The sequence below is a fragment of the Sorex fumeus genome, unplaced genomic scaffold, assembly GCF_029834395.1.
Source record: "Sorex fumeus unplaced genomic scaffold, SorFum_2.1 ptg000003l, whole genome shotgun sequence".
NCBI lineage: Eukaryota > Metazoa > Chordata > Mammalia > Eulipotyphla > Soricidae > Sorex > Sorex fumeus.
This window is the reverse complement of record NW_026606060.1, coordinates 24,621,586-24,642,755: the sequence shown is the minus strand read 5'-3', so window position 1 is coordinate 24,642,755 and position 21,170 is coordinate 24,621,586. Positions and strand designations below refer to the sequence as shown.

The window sequence follows — 21,170 nt, the reverse complement described above, 5'->3', positions numbered from 1 at the left end:
TTCTTATATGTACTTAATCATGGAATATCCGTTTTAGTAAAATAGAAAAAGACATTAAAATATTTAAACTTCAAACCACTGCACATACATTACTTTTCTCTTAGAAATATTAAGAGTCCCCTATGTTGCATTTAGTAGCTATATACTCCCACTTTACATTTCTGACATTAAGAAAAATCTTTCACAAACATGGATGCCATTTGTGACAACTGCTTTTTCTTACCTTCAGCAGATAGACCTTGGACATTGACTCCTCTGGCTGCTAGAAAACTAAGGCAGACATCAACATTTTCAATCTGTAACACGAAAAGCAGTGAAAATGAAACTTGGTCATTTAAAATTCAGTAAATGAGCAAGAGTAAAATCAAAGAAAAATATGATAAAGAATGAATGCTTTACATTCATTTCATACTAGAGATCTTTACCAGAGTTTAACTAGAATTATTTCAGCTAATTGTAGACTAGAATACAAGGCCCTCATTGTTAAATTTGGTACTAACAGACAATTCATAAAGGCCTGGTCAAGAATGGCATTCTTGCAGATTAGCAACCCACCAATCTATAAAACAATATTTTGTGCTTTACAGATATGTCTCAACAAAAGCATCCATAAAGAAGACTGTTGCTTGTGTGATTCTGTAAGCCTTAAAATGTTAAAGTGTGAATGATTAAAATTCAAACAGTATGACTTTGTAAGTATGCCAAATAAGAACTATATAGACAAATGGTTGAAAAAAAGAAAAGAACTACTGAAGGCGTATCTCCATCCTAAAACTCAAATTTTAAATCTTTAGTCATAGTGCATCCAAAAACTAAAATTTTAAGTCTTCAGTCAGGTGGCAAAGGTTTGTCGGTTTTCTGTTTATTTTAGCTTGACTGAATTCAATATTTCTAAGTGTCTTCCATGCCTTGAAGTTAATTTCATAGTTATTGTTTTGCCTTTACTGAAACTGCAAAATAGCAATAGCCCACTAAAGCCTTGCTTTTACTCTTATAATTCATGAACAGGATATTTCATTAGATGACATATAAATGGTTAATAAACAGAGTCTATGTTTGAAGAATTTTAGGCTACAAATAAAACAAAACAAAATGATTCTTAGATTGGGTATTAAAGAAGAACAGATTTTCTTTCAATATGCACCATAAGTTGGAGAGGAGAAAAACAGGTTTCTCCCAGCAGAGAGAATAAACATAGGAAAAACATATTCTATATTTTTATATGTCAGAAGTATTCCACTTTTTGTTATGTTTCTTTATATTCCTATGTTATGTTTCTTTATACTCATTTATTATGAGTACCAACTGTTTGAGATAATTTACTTACCTGTTATTACTATAATAATACTACTTTATTTACTCAAAATATTTATTTACTCAAGATTTGCTATTTGACAAAACTAATTTTTTTGGGGGGGTCACACCCCATGATGCTCAGAGGTTTACTCCTGGCTCTGCACTCAGGAATTACTCCTGGCAGTGCTTAGGGGACCATATGGGTTGCTGGGAATCGAACCCGGGTAGGCCACGTGCAAGGCAAATGCCCTACCTGCTGTGCTATTGCTCCAGCCCCACAAAACTAATGTTTTGACAGTATTAATAGAAAACCAAAGTAATATAACTTAAGAAAATAATAGGCTTTCCCTATTTAGATTCAATCATAGCTGTTAGTATCTATGCTGTACTTTGTACAAAGCAAAACCGTTACAATTAAACGGCTTTGACTATTAACCCCACCCAGAGGAATATGTTAAATAATTTGAGACGACTTTAAAAATATTTAATAATTATTTCGTTAATGATTATTATTTATTTCTAGAGATTAGTTTCTCATAATTCCTGCTTTTTAAAAGTTTTTTTTGTTTTTATTGGATTGGGGAGTCACACCCAACAGTGCTTAGGGCTTATTCCTGCCTCTCCATTCAGCAATCACTCTTGGTGAGACACAGGGGGCATATATGGTACCAGGGATCAAACCTGGATTGGCTACGCGCAAGTCAAGAGCCTTACCCACTGTACTGTCTCTTCATCCCTAGTAATTCCTACTTTATAAAAGGAATACATTGTCCTTAAACATCTTCAAGTTAAACAGTCCTATAACGGCTATTTTAGTTAGCAATTGTTTTTATTCTGAAAAGTAAATGACAATTTTTCTTTAATCACAAACTTGTAAACTTTTATGGTCATAGGCACAGATGAAATTGTATGTTTTTCCATAAAAATAATTTGAGTCAATTTTTAAATATTACATGAATATAATACAAAACATACTATTGATATTTTGTAACTAGCAATTGGACATCAATTTAGTTAGAATTTAATACTTGTATATTTTCTAAAATTTTAACTAATCACTTAATCACTTTAGAATGGCCTTGAAGCATATCACCCAGTATAGACTTTAGAAAATATAATGGGGAAAAATACTCTATGGAACAAAGCTTTCAGCTAATAAATGAAGTCACTATGAGGCTTTCTACTATATTGTCTATCTAATAATATATTAACCAAATATGTATCTATTTTATATACTTTTAAACCTGGAATCTCAAAAAATATTCTCAGGTAAGAAAGATCAAAATCATAAAAAATAAAAAAAAAGTTTTGTATAAAGCACTCTAGGATACTGATCACACTCATCTCTCATAGAAGGGATAATGTACCCCACGTCTCACATTTACTTTATAGTTCAGACCATGTATGATACACAGTAAAGACGATTAATGCATTTTTTTCTGAGTAGATAGTACATTTTGTTGACAAAATGTAAATTGTATACCTTAACTGAATTTGGCCCAGTATTCTGGTCACTTTTCTTAATAAGAACAAAGTAGAAAATGTTTTTATCATGAGAAAAAGATAATTATAGCAGTTGATAAACCAAATCCTGCTGATAAGCATGCTGGTGAGAAGTAGAATTGTGAGAAATAGAATTGTGAGAGGAACTGTTAAATCCTGAGCTCTTCAGTGACTGCAAACATGCATATTGAAATGAGTTAAAGGAAATACCATTATATTTTAGTTTTAATAGAAAATATAATTAAGAGAATTCCTTGACTTCAAGCCCATTGAAACCATTTTCCTTTGATCATTTTATTTAACAAATGAAGTAGAATCTATATATTATATAGCATGAGTTAGAGGACTCTGGAAAATCGTTCAAATAAGTACTTAGAACAATGAACTGCACATAGGAAAAACTCAAAATGATAGAAAAATGTACCTATGGTTAGTATAACAGTCTTAAAATATTAAAAACTTAATGGCAATAGTGTAAAATAACATCTTAGGAGCCTGCAAAATAGTACAAAGGCTAAAGCATTTGACTTACATGCAGTCAATCTGTGGTTGAATCCTTAGAATTGGTTCCTTAAGCACCATCAAAAGTGATCTCTGAGCACTGAGCCAGGTGTAAGCCCTGAACACCACTGGGTAAGGCCCCAAACCAATCCAAAAATAAATAAACTAGCATCTTAACTTTTTGTTTTGCTATTAATTGCAACTTTTCTGATAATTATTTATGTCACATTAACTATGTTTTATAATCTTTTAATTGAAAGTTTTTTTAGACTTTGCTACAAAGTAGAATCACCTGGGGAATTTTAAAAGCCAAACACGCCAAATATATACTACATCAGTTAAATCAGAATATTGATGCATAGGAGATAGCTGTCAGAACTTTTTAAAAACCTAAGCGATTTCAAACCACACTAACACTTCAGAATTGCAGTTTTAATCTAGTTTATTCAAAGAAGAAAAGAGTATGATGATTCAACTCTATCCATGTGAATTATAATTACACTGAACACTGTCTTGTTTATTTGCACCATAAGACTATTTAATTCCTGTGTTTTATACTATACCATGCAGTATTAAACATATATGTTTTAAAGACATAATGCAGAAAAAGTTAATTCTTACCCATTTGGTTTCAGCAATAATCATATTACTCATTTGTTTTTTGTAATAATCATCTGTAGCTCATGAAAAGTTATACCCAGGACTTTTTATGGTCTATGATATGTCATGCACAATTTCTTGGGTCTGTCTACGTGTAACTTACATTTTACTAGCACTGATATCCACAATGTCTCTCTAATTTTTTTAAATTAAGAATGTATGAATCACTACAAAAATATTGATCTTATAAAAATGTATATAATTTACATTTTAAGAAGTTTTAAAATATACACTGTTTTAAAAGATACACTGAAGTTTTGTACTTTTTGAGTCCATAACAAAATGTAAGGCAAACGCTCTACCCGCTGTCCTATCGCTCAGGGGTAGGGCGTTTGCCTTGCACGCAGCCAACATGGCTGACCGGAGTTCGATTCCTCCGCCCTTCTCGGAGAGCCTGGCAAGCTACCGAGAGTATCTTGCCCACACGGCAGAGGCTGGCAAGCCACCCGTGATGTATTCGATATGCCAAACACAGTAACAACAAAATCTCCAATGGAGACGTTACTGGGCCCGCTCAGCTTGAGCAACAAAATGTAATCCTCATAATGACAAAATCCTAAAAAAAAATTAAAAAAAGAACATAATTGGGGGGTTAAAAGCACTTATCTTACATGCAACCAAACCTAGTTCAAACCCCAGCACTGAATATAGTCCCCTGAGTACCACATGAGTAATCCCTGAACCAAAGATAGGAGTAATCCCTGAGCTGTAATCCCTGAGCTGTAACCCCTCAGCTGTGTGACCTATACCCGGAAAATAAAATATAAAATAAAACCCCCATTCACAGTTTTGTTTCAGTTAACTTGGAAATAGACTATTCTGTGTACTTTCTGTGTAAAGGTACTAAATTCAATAGAAACTGGTACATATTTTTAGACCTGAAGAATTTATGCTAATGTAATTAAATATTAGTATCTTAGAGCATTACACTTTCATTTTGTTTTGTTCTAAAACAAACAAATACTTTTCTTACTCATTTGTCAAGCAGTATATTTACTTTATGCTTGAAATTGTGATCAATATTGCAGATATAACTTTCAAGACAAAGCCACTCTACTCAATTTCTAATGGGTATTATCTAATTTCCAGCATCCTCACTACTTCTTTGAAAAATGACATGATTTTTCAAACCAGAAATGCCTTTGCTTAACTTCATAACTATATTTATCTGAGGCAGGGAATTGCTATATATGAGCCTATCTAATTGCCAAATTACATTGCTGTGTTTCAAATGAGGGAAAAAAGAATTTACTTACCAAAATTTAAAATGATGTTTGTGTTTGTAACTCAAAAATTTCTTAAATGTAAGAATCAATGTATGTTCCTAATATATTAAATATAAGGATGTATTGGAAATAATTGTATTTATTCATTTCAATGTTAGAATATTCTAAGAGAAAAGTACTGTTGTTATTCAATAGCTTTTTTTTTTCCTTTTCTTTGTTTCTTGTTTCTTGGTGCTCAGGGTTTACTCCTGGCTCTGTTCTTAGAGATCACTCCTGTCAGTGTTCAAGGGACCATATGTAGTGTGGTGCCAGTAGAGAACTGGAGTCAGTTTAATGCAAGGCAAATACCCTGTACCTTGTACTATTTCTCCCTCCTGTCCCCAATATTTAAGAATTTTTAGTAGAAAAATGATAAAACCTTCTTTGGGATATATAAGTAAAGACACCTTTCACATTATGTATAATGTTAGACCAATGCCATCTCACAGATTTTTTTAAAATTTTACTTACATTTTAAAATTAGAGTTAGGTATTAAATGTCTGGATTTGATTAATATCAACTTTGTAGTTTGTGATTAAATTGAAACTATGCAACTCTGTTTAGCAACGTGTGACAAATTCATTCAGCAACTACTATTTATTATAGGCAAAAGTGCTGCTAAATTTTGAAGGGACATAAAAATGAATTGTAAGGTCTTTGCCTTTGTGTACTGTAAAATAGCTGAAGAGACAGAAAATATTCATAAATCTTCATAACACTGGGTATGTGAGATAAATTCCAAAAGAGAATAAACGACCCTGTTTGGCAATGAAGAGAATATATTTATCAATTTTCATTACAGGTACAATGAAAGCTTCACAGAGCAGCAGCATTTGGACTAGAAGACTAAGTTGCATTTTGATACATTGTTTAGGTATCTGAAGGAATGAAACACTCCCATCCGAAGAACCAAGAGAACTACCTCTCAGTTGATAATGTCAGTCTTTGCTTTTTGCAATTCTGTTTGTAAAGTTGAATTTTTTTTCAACAATTGAAAAAGCTTTCTTGTTACTTAGATTCTAAAGCACTGTGTTTAAACTTTATCATTCCAAATCAAATAGCAAACATAATTCTTCAAAGATTGCGTTTTCCTTATAGACTCAATGAATCTTATTATGACATGTCTGAAGTAGAGTATATAGCTATTATGAATCATACATAGTAAATATTTAGAGAAATATAAAATAATCTTAACTTATTTCATCCTAGACAATAGATTTTATATAGCCTATAGGATTTTATACATTCAGTTTTTTTATGATAAATGCATATTGATAGTGTCATTGTATTTAATTATTATAATTAACAAATATGATCTCAACCAAAATATAGATATGACCCATTTTCTGAAAACACTAATTCTATCACACAGTTATATAGATTTTAGACAAAGAGTAAGTCAAGTAGAAACTTGTGTGGAGTTTTAAAACAAAATGTGGTTGTATTATGCACTGGGGCTGGAGCGATAGCACAGCGGGTAGGGCGTTCGCCTTACAAGCGGCCAACATGGCCGACCCGAATTCGATTCCTCCGCCCCTCTCGGAGAGCCCGGCAAGCTACCGAGAGTATTCGATATGCCAGACACAGTAACAACAAAGTCTCCAATGGAGACGTTACTGGGCCCGCTCGAGCAAATCGACGATCAACGGGAGGGCCTTTACCTTTACCTTTTATTATGCACTGGGGAAAATTTTTAAGATACATGTTTTTATTCATTCACTTTACAGTCATTCACTGAGACATGCCCAGGTTCTTTTTCCTTTTCTCCTGAGCTCCCCAAGTTGCTGAGGGGGTTTGGGGGCCACTTCCAATGATTCTCAGCCAACAGGGCCAGATTGTTCAACGTTAGAGTTCATGAACACTGCAGTACTCCTTGCATCTTTTGGTGCTCAGAGGCCCCAGGACTACATCTGGTAAAGCTTGGGTACAGTTCTTGAAAATCGAGTTTTTTAAGAAAGAGATAATTCCAATATAGAGTAACAAATGTTATGGTTAGAGAAACTGATGCCTAGAAAAACATGTAGAACGGTCTATATTTGATCAGAGACTAAGGAACTAAGAAAAGAGAAAGTTATTCTGGAACTGAATATGTTTATGAATATTTCTTCTGAAAATACTAGTACTATAATATTTATCAATGCTGAAATCTTTAACAGTTACTTAAATTATTTTGCTTAAGATAGAGTGGGAGAAAATGTCAAAGCAAGATCTCACATCAACTCTCACACTTACCTGCTTAAACTAAGCCTAAATGAAATATTGAAAAAAAATAGGGTTAATCAAATGGAACAATAAAATATGAAAAAGCCCACGGAAAGAACAGTATGTAACTGATCATGGTTTAAGAACACCAAAGGTTAAGAGAGCCTTGAGGAATTCAGAAGAGCCAGAATATTGAGTGTTAAACCTCATTTAAATCTTTTTTTTTTTATATTCACAAAGCTCAAAAACAGAGTAACACAGGCTTCATTAATTAATGAGAAGAGATGAACAGACACTTCCTTAAAATAAAGCATGCAAATTGTCAAAAAGTATTCACTGATTATCAGGGGAACAAACCAAAACAAAAATAATATTATCACCTCACAGAGTGAGAATGTCCTATATCAGAAAATCTGGAAACAATCAGTTCTGTCAGGGACTGCTGGAAAAGGAATTTTCATCCATTGCTAGTGGGATTGAACTGTTGTCTGGACTCACCTTTGCAAAAATAGTGTGGAGACTTAAAAATGAAGAACAGAACTTCCACATTATTTAGCAATCTAGCTCCTGAACTCAGTGCCAAAACAGCATAATATTAATTCGCTAAATTACAAGCACTCCAATGTTCACTGCAGCATTACAATAATAGCTAAGAATTAGAAACAAAGTGCCCCCAAAAGATGGCTAGATAATGAAACTGTGGTGTATATGCCCAGTGGAATACTATTTATCTATGAGAAATGAGTAAAATTTTGCAGTTCATAGCAACTTGAATGGAGTTGGAAAGCATCACGCTAAGCGAAATAAGTCAGAAGGAAAAAAGGAAAACCAGATGATCTTCCACATTTGCGGAATATAAAGATACAAAGCAGAAATCAGACAGCTCTGGATGAAAACAAATGCTGAGATATTGTCAACAGAATTGTGATGTGAGGATACTATGTGGAAAAGAGAAGGGTCTTTGTATGGTGGATAGATATTACCACTGGGGGCAGGGGGAGGGCACATTGTTATAAGTATAAAACAATAATATTGAAAATTATGATACCCAAATAAAAATGAAAGATTTTTTAAAATTATTTACAGTAAGGATAAAAATATTTATTTTTCAAAGTGCTTCACATTAATGTAATGCTAAACTGAAATTTTCCTTCTTCATCTCATGTCAGTTTGTGTTATAGGATCGGAAGAAAGGCCTATCTATTGTGGCCCAAGAGGACACCAAGCTCCTCCTGTGGGTGACATGGATAATTTCTGCACCACAAGCATGTAGCGTATCATTCTCAGGAAATACTGAATCACTGGCTTGGGGTAGAAGAACTGCCAGGAAATTCCCCTCGGCCTCATGAATATGACTTGGGAGTCACCCAGTAAAATATAAATTAAAGTACACTAAATAAATTAAAGAAATAAAACCCTGCAGTAAAATTAAACTGTGTTGGCATCTTAAGATTGCAACTTGCCATTATAAGAAGTTGAGAAAACGTTTTAATTAACCTGAGTATTCCTTGTGACATGGGTATCAAAACAGAACCTAGATTAATATAGTATATGAAGACTGGATATGTAAGCTCCCCATGGCGTATTCGATATGCCAAAAACAGTAACAGCAAGTCTCACAATGGAGATGTTACTAGTGCCCACTCAAGCAAATCAAGGAACAATGGGAGGACAGTGATACAGTGATTTCTTTGATTATTGATGTACAAATATAAAATAATTTAAAACTACATTAATATGTATAGACCTGAAGGGATATAGTTTTTTTTTTAATGTAGGCGTACTTACTGCTATTTATTCAGCCACTGATTAGCTGATTGAATTGGGCATGAACTCCACCTTACTTTTTTTTCCCAGTTTTTATAATTTTATTTATTGTATCACCATGAGAGCAGTCTTTAGTCTCTGGGATCATGGCCGTTAAGCAGTTTGACCAGGAACCAGAGAGGCCATGCCTCCAATTATATAGCTGAGCCGGAAGTGGTTTATGGGTGTGTCTCCCACATACCTAACTTTTGGGGATTTACTTTCTTGGTAAACTTTGCCCCAAGTTTTTGGGGTCTGGCCAAAGGCACAGCAGCAATTTTGGGGTATCTGGAAGTCTATAGGCGCCATCAGGCTGCTGATGTACAGTCAGTGCATTTTAAATAAATATTTGCTTTACAAAACTTCTAATTTCCAAAGAAATAGTAATTTTTTTTTCCAGAAAAGATAAATGAGGAGACCAGAGAAAGGGTTCAAAGGGCAGGAGTACTTGCTTTGAATATGGAGACCAAAGTTTCAGTCCAAGCACCACTTGGCTTCTAAGCACAATCTGGTGCAGCCCTCATAGTCCCTGCACACTGCCTGAAGTGAGCTCCACACTCTGAGCAACACCCATTAGAGTCTGGCTTCCATATAATAACAACAACAACAAAGCAGTGTTAGTAGAAGTGATATAAACTAAAATTTTGATATTGCTACAAAACATTTTCTTGTTTAGCATAATGTACACGACATACCTGATATAGTTAGGTACACTATAATCTGTGTTAACTAGGATTCTGGTCTGTCAGTGGGAAACAACTTATAGGATGGGGTCATGAGATACTACAACGTGCCAGGAGTGATGATTCCTGGCACCGTGTGGTTCCCAGAGCACCTCTAGGAGTGGCCCTTGAGGTTCCCAGGACCTCAGTAGCATACTGTCATCAGGTCCTTACACTGAAAGACAAGCAGGTAGGTCCCTAGGCCCCTAAGAACAGCTTGGGAGCCAAAAAAAAAAAAAAATAGTGGGGCCAGAGAACTGTTACAGAGGGTAAGGTGCTTGAATGTAGTTGACCCCAGTTTGATCACTGGCACTGCATATGGCCCCATAAATGATCCCTGAACACAGAGCTAGGAGTGGACCTTGAGCACCACCACCACCCAATTCCTCCCCCAAATAAATAAAAGATAAAGTATGAGGTGAAATGATTCTTAATTATTTAAAGTAGTAAAAATTTAAATATATCATAATTAATAATTAAATTTGGTAACAGTTACACACAAATAACCAAAGCTTAATAATTTTCTTCACAAACAATTATAACTTTCTTCTAAAAATAAAGTCAATGAAATACATGAAATCTGGGACTCAGTCCAAAATTATTCAGTTATTACTATCCATCCCATTAATAACAGAGATCAATTTACTTTGGTACAAATAAGAAAAAATTAAACTACTCTATAATGTGAATTACATGCTTAAAAACATTCTTGCAATAATAATTTTATTTCTAAATAAATAAACTGGTATCCCAGTTTATTCCTATAAAATATGATTTCCACATTGCTGCTCTTTTTCTTTGAAATCTAATGTGTAGTTTACAAAATATTTTTCTTATGTTACTATAAATGTTGTTTATGATGGAAAAATCCAAATATATCTCTAATAAAATAAAAATAGTGAACAGAAATCTTGATGTTTGGTCATTAATTATTGTCAAATCAATTCAGCAAGTCAATATTAAGATTGACATTTTAAAATGATTTGTATTGAGGTATTCGAGTTTATAATACTGTTGAAGTCATTTACATTGGACTTTAGCGTTCATCAGTTTATTTCCTTAGTACAACAACGAGCAGAGACTAATTGTTTATTGAATTTTTTATCCTGGGCCACATTCAAAATTAGAATACCAATGTCCTTTGTCATGTCTACATGACATGCTTCCTCTTATTACCTCCCCCATGTTACTTTAATTTTTTCATCTGACCTTCAAATTACTAGCAAAAAATATCAGAGAGGTACTTACTTTTAAAAATCATTAGTGTAATATATTAATAGTTTAAGTATAAGTTCCTACGGTTAGTAGTAAATGCCTAACCCTCTGAATTCTAAACCTATATGAAAAAAAATCATGTCACTAAAGAAATTGCAAAATAAAGATACTTATATAGTATTTCACTTGAGATCAGAGCTATATTTATAGTAAAGCATTTGTCTTCTTGAAGCTATATTTTATTATCCATTCTAGAAGATGAACAGTTTCAAAAATGGCAAGGGATCATGTGAGTGGACTAACTTAGCAATATTACACTACTGTGAGTCATAGTGCTAGAATCCTTCAAGGCGCCATTTATAAGATTTTATTAAACCTTTAAGAGCATTCCAGCATTTTATCTTTCCCTACTTGGTTAGGGACCTCATCTTCTTATTTCACCTAAATAGATCCTTAAGAAGAGCAGCAATTAGAAACTGTGAGACTTAGAAGTGAAAGCATAAAGAACAAAATGCTGATAAAAGCACAGGGTGCTTTTACTATAGGGATATTTTCTGTGTCCAGAAACACCTGTAAAGTATAAAAATGAAATAAGAGGCCTGTGAAATCCATGAAAGTGAATTTTCTGTAAGTCTTAACCCTAAGACTTAAAATCAGAGAACTGAGAAGAGTGAAACCCAAATTTTTATCTTATATGAATAAAAATAGGGAAGACATATTCCAAATATCTTCTTATAAGAAAATATTAAATAATACAATATGATAGGTTAAAAATGTTTATAGAAAAACAACTCCACTTCTATTTTGTATTGTTTTGTTTTTGTTCTAGGGTCATATCCATGTTACTCAGGACTTGGTCCTGGCTCTGTGTTTAGGGACGGCTTGGAGGACCAACCACATGTGTTCAGCCAGGTACAAGGCAGTCACCCTACTCTCTGTACCAACCCTGGAAAAACAACTGAGTTTCTAAGGTAAGGCAAAGGGAGCAAAGAGATAGGGCAAAGGAACTGTGATATCCTTAGGTATGAGATAAAATCCAATTCTGTGTTTGCACTATTTCACAGAATCAAATTTCCTAGAGAGTATGCTGTTGTGAAGATCTTTAAGTATAAATATAATGGTCTATTTTAAATAAATAAAAATTGGTATTCAAAACAACTTTTCCCTTACATATCTTACATTTTTGTCTTAAGAGCCATGCACTTGTGTCTCTACATTTCAAATAAATGTTGGGCATTTCTTTCCTGCTATATTTAATCTGTTGGGCATTCTGGAAATTCTTGGTATTTATAGTTTACTCATTTATTTCCTCATGTAATCTCACCAAAGTTGTGGCATGTAGCATATATTTTGAATCCTGATGCCACCCACCCCAAAATTACTCAACAGGTGTCATCCAAATTTGTAACTTCTCTGGGTGAGGTTAAATATAGCTTAGAATAAGCTCTGAGAAGTTCTGTTTTTCAGGAAAAGGACTGAGTTTCAAACTTATTTCAAAATATAACTTTGAAAACAATAAACAGGTATAAAAATCTCTCAAGAATCATGCTAAAAATTAATGATACAATACATTTACATTTTGCTTAAATATGTGATTCTTGTCCCATGTTATTTGAAAAGATTATTAGTGGTTTTCTTTACTCATTCTGTGAATAGAACTAGCATTTTCCTTATCAGATAACAGGAAAACATATTGGAAAGAGCATATAACTATCATATAATATTCTGAAGTTATTTCTTTTCTTCATTGTCTATATAACAAAGTTTATTTATTTATTGATTTTTGGGGACACACTCAGCAATGCTCAGGGGTTACTTCTGGCTCTGCACTCAGGAATTACTCCTGGCAGTGCTTAGGGGACCACATGGGATGCTGGGGATCAAACCTGGGTCAGCCGCGTGCAAGGCAAACACCCTACCCACTGTGTTATCGCTCTGGCCCCATACATAACACAGTTTAAATAACCACATCTTCAGACAATCGTAAGTCAGTGCAACAAGATAAAAAGGGAAATGCATCCCCACTCCCCACTATTTTCCAATATTAAAGTTTCTGGACTTCTCTGCCAATTGCTTTCAAATTTTGTGTTATCTCTTGTTTCCCCAAGTTCCCAAATCCTCCTCTCATTGCTACCACATTCCCTGCCTACTTCTCTTTACACTGGCTTCCTATCAAACTATCTTTTTATGCTACCTTTCTATCAGAAACTAGCTTCCAATCAAACTCAGGATATACATATGTGTATATCTGTGCCTCTAGACACATAGTTCCTAAACACCAAGATCATTTTACAGAAGATGCCAAGCTAAAGGTCAGTGAGGCTATTCTAATTACCAGAACTAACTACCTCTTGCAGAAACATGATTAGTTGGTTACAGAGCACTTAGCAGTACCTGACACATTCTGCTTATCTCACTTTGTCCTGTGTCACATGATTAGTCCTAGTAGCTAAAGCTACCATAGCTCTCTAAGGATAATAATGCACATCCCCACTACTGATCCATTCTTTCAATGATAAATTGCTCTATTTACTCTCCCCTGTAACTTGAAAACCTCTGTGTATCACATGTTGATGATTTCCAATGGGAGAACTTCAGTCTTCTTCCTTTTTGCCTTTATACAGATATGTGATTTCATCCCTGTCCATGACTTCAGTCTTACCTATGCACTAGAAATATTATACCTAATATCTTACTTTTTACTAGTACATCAGTAACATGTGCTGATTGGCTAAAATCACCCCTTACTCAAAATTCCAGTGGATGTATCAAGTTTGACTTACTGAAACATAAGTTTGATTTTTTCCCATAGTACTATTTTTAAATATTTATATCAGATTGTTCATCTTTCAAACTTTGAAAATCTTTCAAAGTCTCCTTGACAGTCTTAAAATAACAAAAGCATTTTCTTATTTTTCTTCTCTATATATGTATATTTTTTCTGTGCTGAGGATCAAAATTGAGACTTCACACATGCTAAGCAAGTATCTACTGATAACTTAATATCCATGGCTCAACACAGTACCTTCTTAACTTGGCCTACAGATTCAGGCTCCCATATCGCTTCCAAAGTTCTTGCTGTGTTCAACTATAACTATATGACCTTTAGGTTGGCACCTTCTGTAAAATGATATTGTGTTTAGGAACTACGTGTCTATATAGCAGTCATCTGTCAGTTTCTGGGATACACTAAGTTCATTCCCTCCAAGTCAACTTGAAACTCAGTTCATTGTGCTAATTATGAACTGCCTGGTCATTATGGGGACTCATTACTACATAGTAGATTCATACTATAGAACTTCTATTTTCTTGGGGTGGGGGTGTGAGGCATCCAGGTGGTACTCAGGACTTACTCCTAGATCTGCCTCAAGGATCATCCTAGTGGTGTTTGGGTAACCATGTGCTAGGAATTGAACACAGGTTAGCTGCAAGCATGGTAAGTGCCCTACCTACTGTATTATCTTTCTGGCTCCAAAGCTTTTGTTTTTAAGCATTTAAAATGTTCCAACAAAGTTTATCAAGTTTTAAACTTGAATAATGACAAATGGTGACTAGAAATATTTGTAAACCTAGATTTACCTTACTTTTGTCATTAACCACAAGCAGTAACAAAATGCCAAAAAAAGATCAAATATCAAAAAGATGTGTCACAGTAGTTGTATGAGTAAGGCTAGCACTCAATATTACTAATGCTGTTCTTCTTGCTTCCTATGCAATAAAAAACTGGCAACATCCTGTTTGGACTGGATATATGAAATTCATAAACCTAGTCATACTATCGTAATTCTCTTTCCTCTACTTTCTTGCCTCAGTTAAAATCTGGAATTTTTACTCATTAATAATAGTACTAACGTCAATTTTTAAAAACAGAGGCAAGAAAAATTCATCCAAAATGTTATATACTTATCTCTTGTGAGCAAACTGAGGATATGTCCATTTCAGATTCAAAATTTAACCCATTCAAAAAAATAGAATCCTAGTAATTTTCACTCAAAATTCAAGGTGACTCTGGCATTTTTCTAACTGCAAAAATTAATTTTTTTTCCATTTCCACTTATTAGACTTTTAAGTTTTTTTTTTACATTTTATCTGAAGCAGAAATTTTGACAAAGCATGTATCATAAATGTTACATGATATTTTATGGATAATAAGGAGTAGAAAGCAATACAAAACTTAGAGTCTGATGATATCTGAACAGAGTTTTAAATCTTCGGTACAGAGTTTCAGATAAATATCTAACTATATCTCTAGCTATTGTTAAGTGATTTAGAGGTTTTTTTTTCCCCTCATGAAGTATTAATTTGATTCTTTATCAGAATTTCTGTAATTAAAGCCAATAAGGAAAGGGTTATAGTATCCAACATAAGTATAAGCCAATAGTTATCGGTTAAAAAACATTAAAATGTTACATTATATTTGCGGACTTTAGATCTCTTAAATGTAAAATATTAAAAATCTTTTAGCAGGTATAATTCTTGACAGTTTGTAGCAACAATGTTATGCATATTCATATCACTTTAGGTATTAGTAAAATATACACAATTACTGTCATTCTGATCGACTAGTTAGTTTCATAATATACATGAAAATTCTTCAACACAGTTAACTTATATATTTCCTAATATCATATATTACTGTAGCAGGGTCCTGAAGGTATTATAATAGCTTTCAGTAAAACTTCAGAAAACAATTATAAATAATCCCCGTATAGTCACATGTGTTTTCAATTCATGCAATTAGAAGAGCAAATTTCCTAAAATCTAAGCATTTTTACAGTGAATTTCTCTTTACAGTGATTATTTTTCACATTGCTTACATAGAGTTCATATCATTATAATAAGTTCATAAGAGTCCAAGAGTGTTGATAGACACTCACACACATACACACACACACACACACACACACACACACACACACACCCCCCACCAGAAAAGCAAGTTAATAAATTGAAAAAAAAATTCTTCTAGAAGTATGGATTTGTTTTCTGACACAAAGATGGTTGACATTGTTTTTCATTCTTCCAGTATCTGACAATTAAATTAAATTAATTTCTCATTAATTTTATTTAAAATTTCCATTCAGTGTTAAAGAGAGTTTTGGGAAAGAGGCCTCCTTTGGCCGACTTGGCTGTCATTTCTGATACTTGCTGATGTGTCTTCGGTTGAGACACATAGTGTTTTAGGCTGTTATATAAAATTAAGTTTTTGCTATTTTACTGAGTGTTGAGTTTGTATTCCAGCCATTTATCAATTCATTATTTTCTTATAAAACTCTGAGCTTTATCATTTGGTAAAGTTAAGAGAGGTCTGGTACTTTAGCTTAACTGCTTTCTGGAAAGGCTAATAATCATATCTCACATTCAGTCAGTACTCAGAAAACTTCCAACAGTGTGCCTATTTCCCAAAGTGTTGAAGATCTATGTGTTTACATTGGACTTTGTCATGAACAAAGAAAACACTATTTCTATATTTTTAAAACACACATGCAAGCTCACTTCTTCAAACCAATTCTCAAATTCTGTTCTTCAAAAAGCCTCCATTTGGAAATTTGATTTATTAACACTCAGACAGTATTAAGTTAAAATATTCAGACATCTGAACAACAGAAACAAGTCAGAGATCTGATAAAACACCTGAAACATGTTATTTAGTAGTCATACACACTCAACTGTTCATAAATTATATCCAAAGAAATATATATTATTGTCATCAAATGATTTCTTAAGCAGAGAGACTTTCAATTGCAAAATTGCAAAAACTTTCAATTCCATTTATTAATGCAGTTAAATCAGGAAGTGCAGATAAGCATTCATTTAGAATAAATGTGATTCTTACCATCTGAGATTGACTCCTAGGACATCCATTGATATCTTCAACTTTTTCATTTGCTAAAGCCAAGACATAAAATAAAAGAGAGAAAAAAAGAACGACATGCTTAAGCCATGAAGTGAAACACATACAAAAAAGGAGCCTAAAGCAAAAAACAAAACAAAAAAAACCACCAAGCAAAATGCTGCTGCTACATTCACTCTGTCTCCCACGCAGTGTACAAGAGGGCACACTTGTTAACAGCCGCCAATTTCATATGTACAAATCAGGCAAAAATGAAAAAAAAAAGTGAGTGAGAAGGAAGTTGCTGCTAATTCTTAAGCTGGTGCCAAATGACTGCTGACATGAAACCTTTCACAATTGTCCCTGCTAGATCAGGATACAGTTTCAAGGAATCTCAGAGTGTATGAGTTGCTCCAGCTAACAAAATGCACACATGGGAGACATATGGTTTAATGAAGCTTTCATTTCTGACAATCCAATGTATGTAAAGATACAGTTCAAGACATTTAAAAGTAGGGCCAAACTGCCATTTTTTTTCAAACATTCTCACATAAACATGTTTAATTAAATCACAAGAGTACTACATTAATCTCAAAGACACATGGAGCAAGTTAGTTTGTAATGAACTTGCGTTTTTATCAAAGAGCAAAGAAGCAGAAACTTTCTTTGGTTTTCTCAGAGGGCAGTTCTTACCAATGATCTGGATGATTTCGGCTAGCAGTACTCCATCTGCAATGTCCTGTTGCAAGTCCTTGATCAGCCGCTTGTGGCCCGATTTTGCTAGATAGTGGTTGGCCCAGTCAGTGTAAATCTATTGAACAGAGAGGGAGGAAATAAGTGAGATGAGGCGAGTGAAGAGAGAGACAGTGAAAATGCTTAAGACAAATGTTGGATTCAAAGCAAAGCTATTCTGGATCACATTCCAGTTTAAGAAGTCATAGCTCAAAAGGAAATAGTTGTAAAAATAATTTTTAAACAGCTTTCTTCCACTTATCTCCTGTTTCAAAGGAGAATGATTCATTCTCTTTCAAAATCAGGGACTGCTCACTTGTGACAAAGCAAAACTCCCTTTCCAATGAGTATTGAGGAAACTGCTTGCAAATCAGTCTGGGCTTTTCTCTCCCCTGCTTCAACTGCACTGAAAATAATCCTGCCTGTCCTCGTGAAAGGAAGCCACCTGGGCTGATTTATACAGAATCTTTCTCTAAAATGTTGTGTCTATCTCTCTGAGAGGATTTCATTAAATTTGTTGTGTGATATACTGTATTGATATATGTTGGCATTAATTTATGAACTAATTGCAACTTGTAAGTTACTTACTTGCCAACTACCATCTCCCATTTATAAGACACTTGAAGTGTGTTTACATAAAAGAATAGAGAAAGAAAATGCAGCTATATCTCAGATGTTGCAATAGATAAAGGAGTAGTAAATTATAAACCACAGGTGGGAAATCTGGCAGAGAGAAGAGACTTCCATAATGGATTATGATTAAAAAGAGACGCAAAATGATGAAAACATTCCACAAAAATAAAATGTTAACACTTTTTCAAATGTTATTGGGTTTCTGCTAATAGAAACTAATGTAATCTAATTATAAGAAAATAAGAAAGTATTTAGACTTTCTGGTTTTCTGGGTGGCTCACATTAATATAATAAGAAGTTTATTACCAGACAAAATATGATAGATGATGTAATAAAACAAAAAATGGAAATTCTGGGCTGGAGAGATAGTGTAGCATGTAGGGCAGTTGTCTTGCATATGGCCTATCCAATTCAATCCCTGGCATCCAATATGGTCCCCCAAGCTAGCCAGGAATGACTTCTGAGTGCAGAGCCAGGAGTAACCCCTGAGTACCACTAGGTGTGACCCACAAAAAACAAAATAAAATATTTATAGCGGGATGCCTGAAATTTGGACAAATTAGACTAAAAAGGTATGTTGTGCATACAAGTTGTGAATAATAAATACCAAAAGGGTAACAAATATTTAGAAGTAATCTAAAGCATCCTGCTATATAATAAAAGACAGAGCATTAGTACAGCTGATAAGGTGTTGGTCTTTCAAGTGGTCAACCCAGATTCAATTCCTGGTATCACCTATGGTCCCCCAGGCACTGCAAAGAATGTACTGCTTGAGGACCTAGCCCATTTTTGATCAGAATTTAGTCCTGACTCTGTGTTCAGGGATCACTCCTGGTAAGGATAAGGGGACCATATGTGGTATCAGGGACTGAACCTGGGTCAGCCACACAAACAAATTATATAAACAAAATCAGTAAACAAAATCAATATATACTTTTGGGTCTCGGCCGGAGCTGCCGCGCGGGTCCGGAAAGCGTCCTGGAGTGTGGCGAAGGCTGGGTAGTGGAAGTAGTGTCCGAGACCCACGCAAAACTGAAGACCCACAGAACAAGATAAGTGGAACTCTCTGAGACCTTGGACTCCAGGCTCGGCGGACCCAGGGACAGAGCTTCTCTGCTTGCTCCCACCACCACAGGTGACAAAGGGATTCTAATCAGGAGCCCCACCCTACCCTGCCCTGTCTGCTTCCATCAACCACCCAGGGATCGAATTGTGCACAGGAGACCCACCCTACCCAGATAAATACCCCACTGGCAGATTTCCACTCTCGACACTACTTCCACTACCCAGCCGTTGCCACACTCCAGGACGCTTTCCGGACCCGCGCGGCAGCTCCGGCCGAGACCCACGCACAACTGAAAAAGAAAACTAAAACTGAAGATATTAGCTTTTTTATTGGGGGAGCACATGGTTTCCTCAGGGACCATGCCTAGCTTTGTTCAGGGGATCACATGTGCTGTGGATATTTGAACTGGAGTCATGGTCCCAGCTACACTCTCAACAAGTTTCCTCTTTGGATTCTCTTTATCTGTTCAAGGCTGCTCGCGTTTTAAATTTTATTTGTTTATTTATTTGCTTTTTGGGTCACATCCGGCAATACACAGGGGTTATTCCTGGTTCTGCACTCAGGAATTACTCCTGGTGGTGCTCAGGGGACCATATGGGATGGTGGGAATCGAACCTGGGTTGGCCATGTGCAAGACAAATACCCTACTGGCTGTGCTATTGCTCCAGCCCCAGCTGCTACTTTTTTTTAAATGAATATTACGTGCAAACTTTCCAAAATGAAATACGTAAGGGAAAGAGTATTTTCAAAAATACAAAGTGGCATAATAATATAGAGGTGATATGCACAAATAATCTAGAGCATCCTGTTATGTAATAAAAGGCAGAGAGCTAATACAGCTGATAAGGCACTGCTCTTTTCAAGTGGTCAACCCAGATTCAATCTGTGGTATCATCTATGGTCCCCAGAGCACTGCAAGGAATTTTTCCTGAACACACAGCAAGGAGTAAGTGCTGGGAACTGCCATGTGTGGCCCAGACACACACACACACACACACACACACACACACACAAATACACACATGCACACCAAAACCACTATACAATGTCTTGCTACTATGTTATTCACTGTGTCTATGATGTTGAAAATATCAATGTGTGACTTTAACAAATCTGAACAATAATTTTCTGAATTAGAAAACAAGCATGTGATTTCTAAACATGCAACTTTTTTCCTACTTACAGTAATTTCTCTCAATTAAGATTCATCCTAATTGTATTATTATAAATTTTTATTTTATAAGGTTTCATGCTTTTCAAGTCTAAAACACTGAACATTTCTCCTTATCCAAAAACAATTGAAAGTATACTATGATTTAGAAGCCTTTTAGTAGGAATTTCAAGTTGGATCAGAAATGAACTTTGTTCTTTTGCTCATTTGTTATGGTTTTAGGACCTCACTGGCAGTGCTCAGGGTTTACTCCTGGCTCTGTGCTCAGGGATTACTTCCGGTGCTGCTCTGGAGACCATATGCTGTGCTGGGGATTGAACTGGGTCACCTACTACATGCAAAATAAGTGTCTTAACCACTGTAGTATCTCCCAGCACCCTGTACTTTTTTTTTTTTTTAATATCCAAAGGCAGCTACTTATAAGGACCAGTCTGAGATTCCACAAAGATCATGAACATGAGTTCTACAGTCAGGATGATTTGAAGGCCTAGGGAACACCTTCCTCCAAAGAAACTGGAGCCTGTGCTAATCCTTTTAAACCACTGATTATTCTTATCAAAATTA

At 34.8% G+C, this 21,170-nt stretch overlaps 1 protein-coding gene across 1 annotated transcript in view; it reads right to left on the bottom strand.

Moving 5' to 3' along the window:
* NAV3 (neuron navigator 3) overlaps positions 1-21,170 on the bottom strand; it is a 648,555-nt gene that overhangs the window by 265,820 nt on the left and 361,565 nt on the right. Inside the window, exons 2-4 of the mRNA XM_056114248.1 lie at positions 17,698-17,815; positions 17,008-17,060; positions 224-296 (exon numbers count right to left, since the gene is read on the bottom strand). Of these exons, the coding sequence (XP_055970223.1) occupies positions 224-296; positions 17,008-17,060; positions 17,698-17,815 (244 nt within the window). The remainder of the gene's footprint in view (positions 1-223; positions 297-17,007; positions 17,061-17,697; positions 17,816-21,170) is intronic.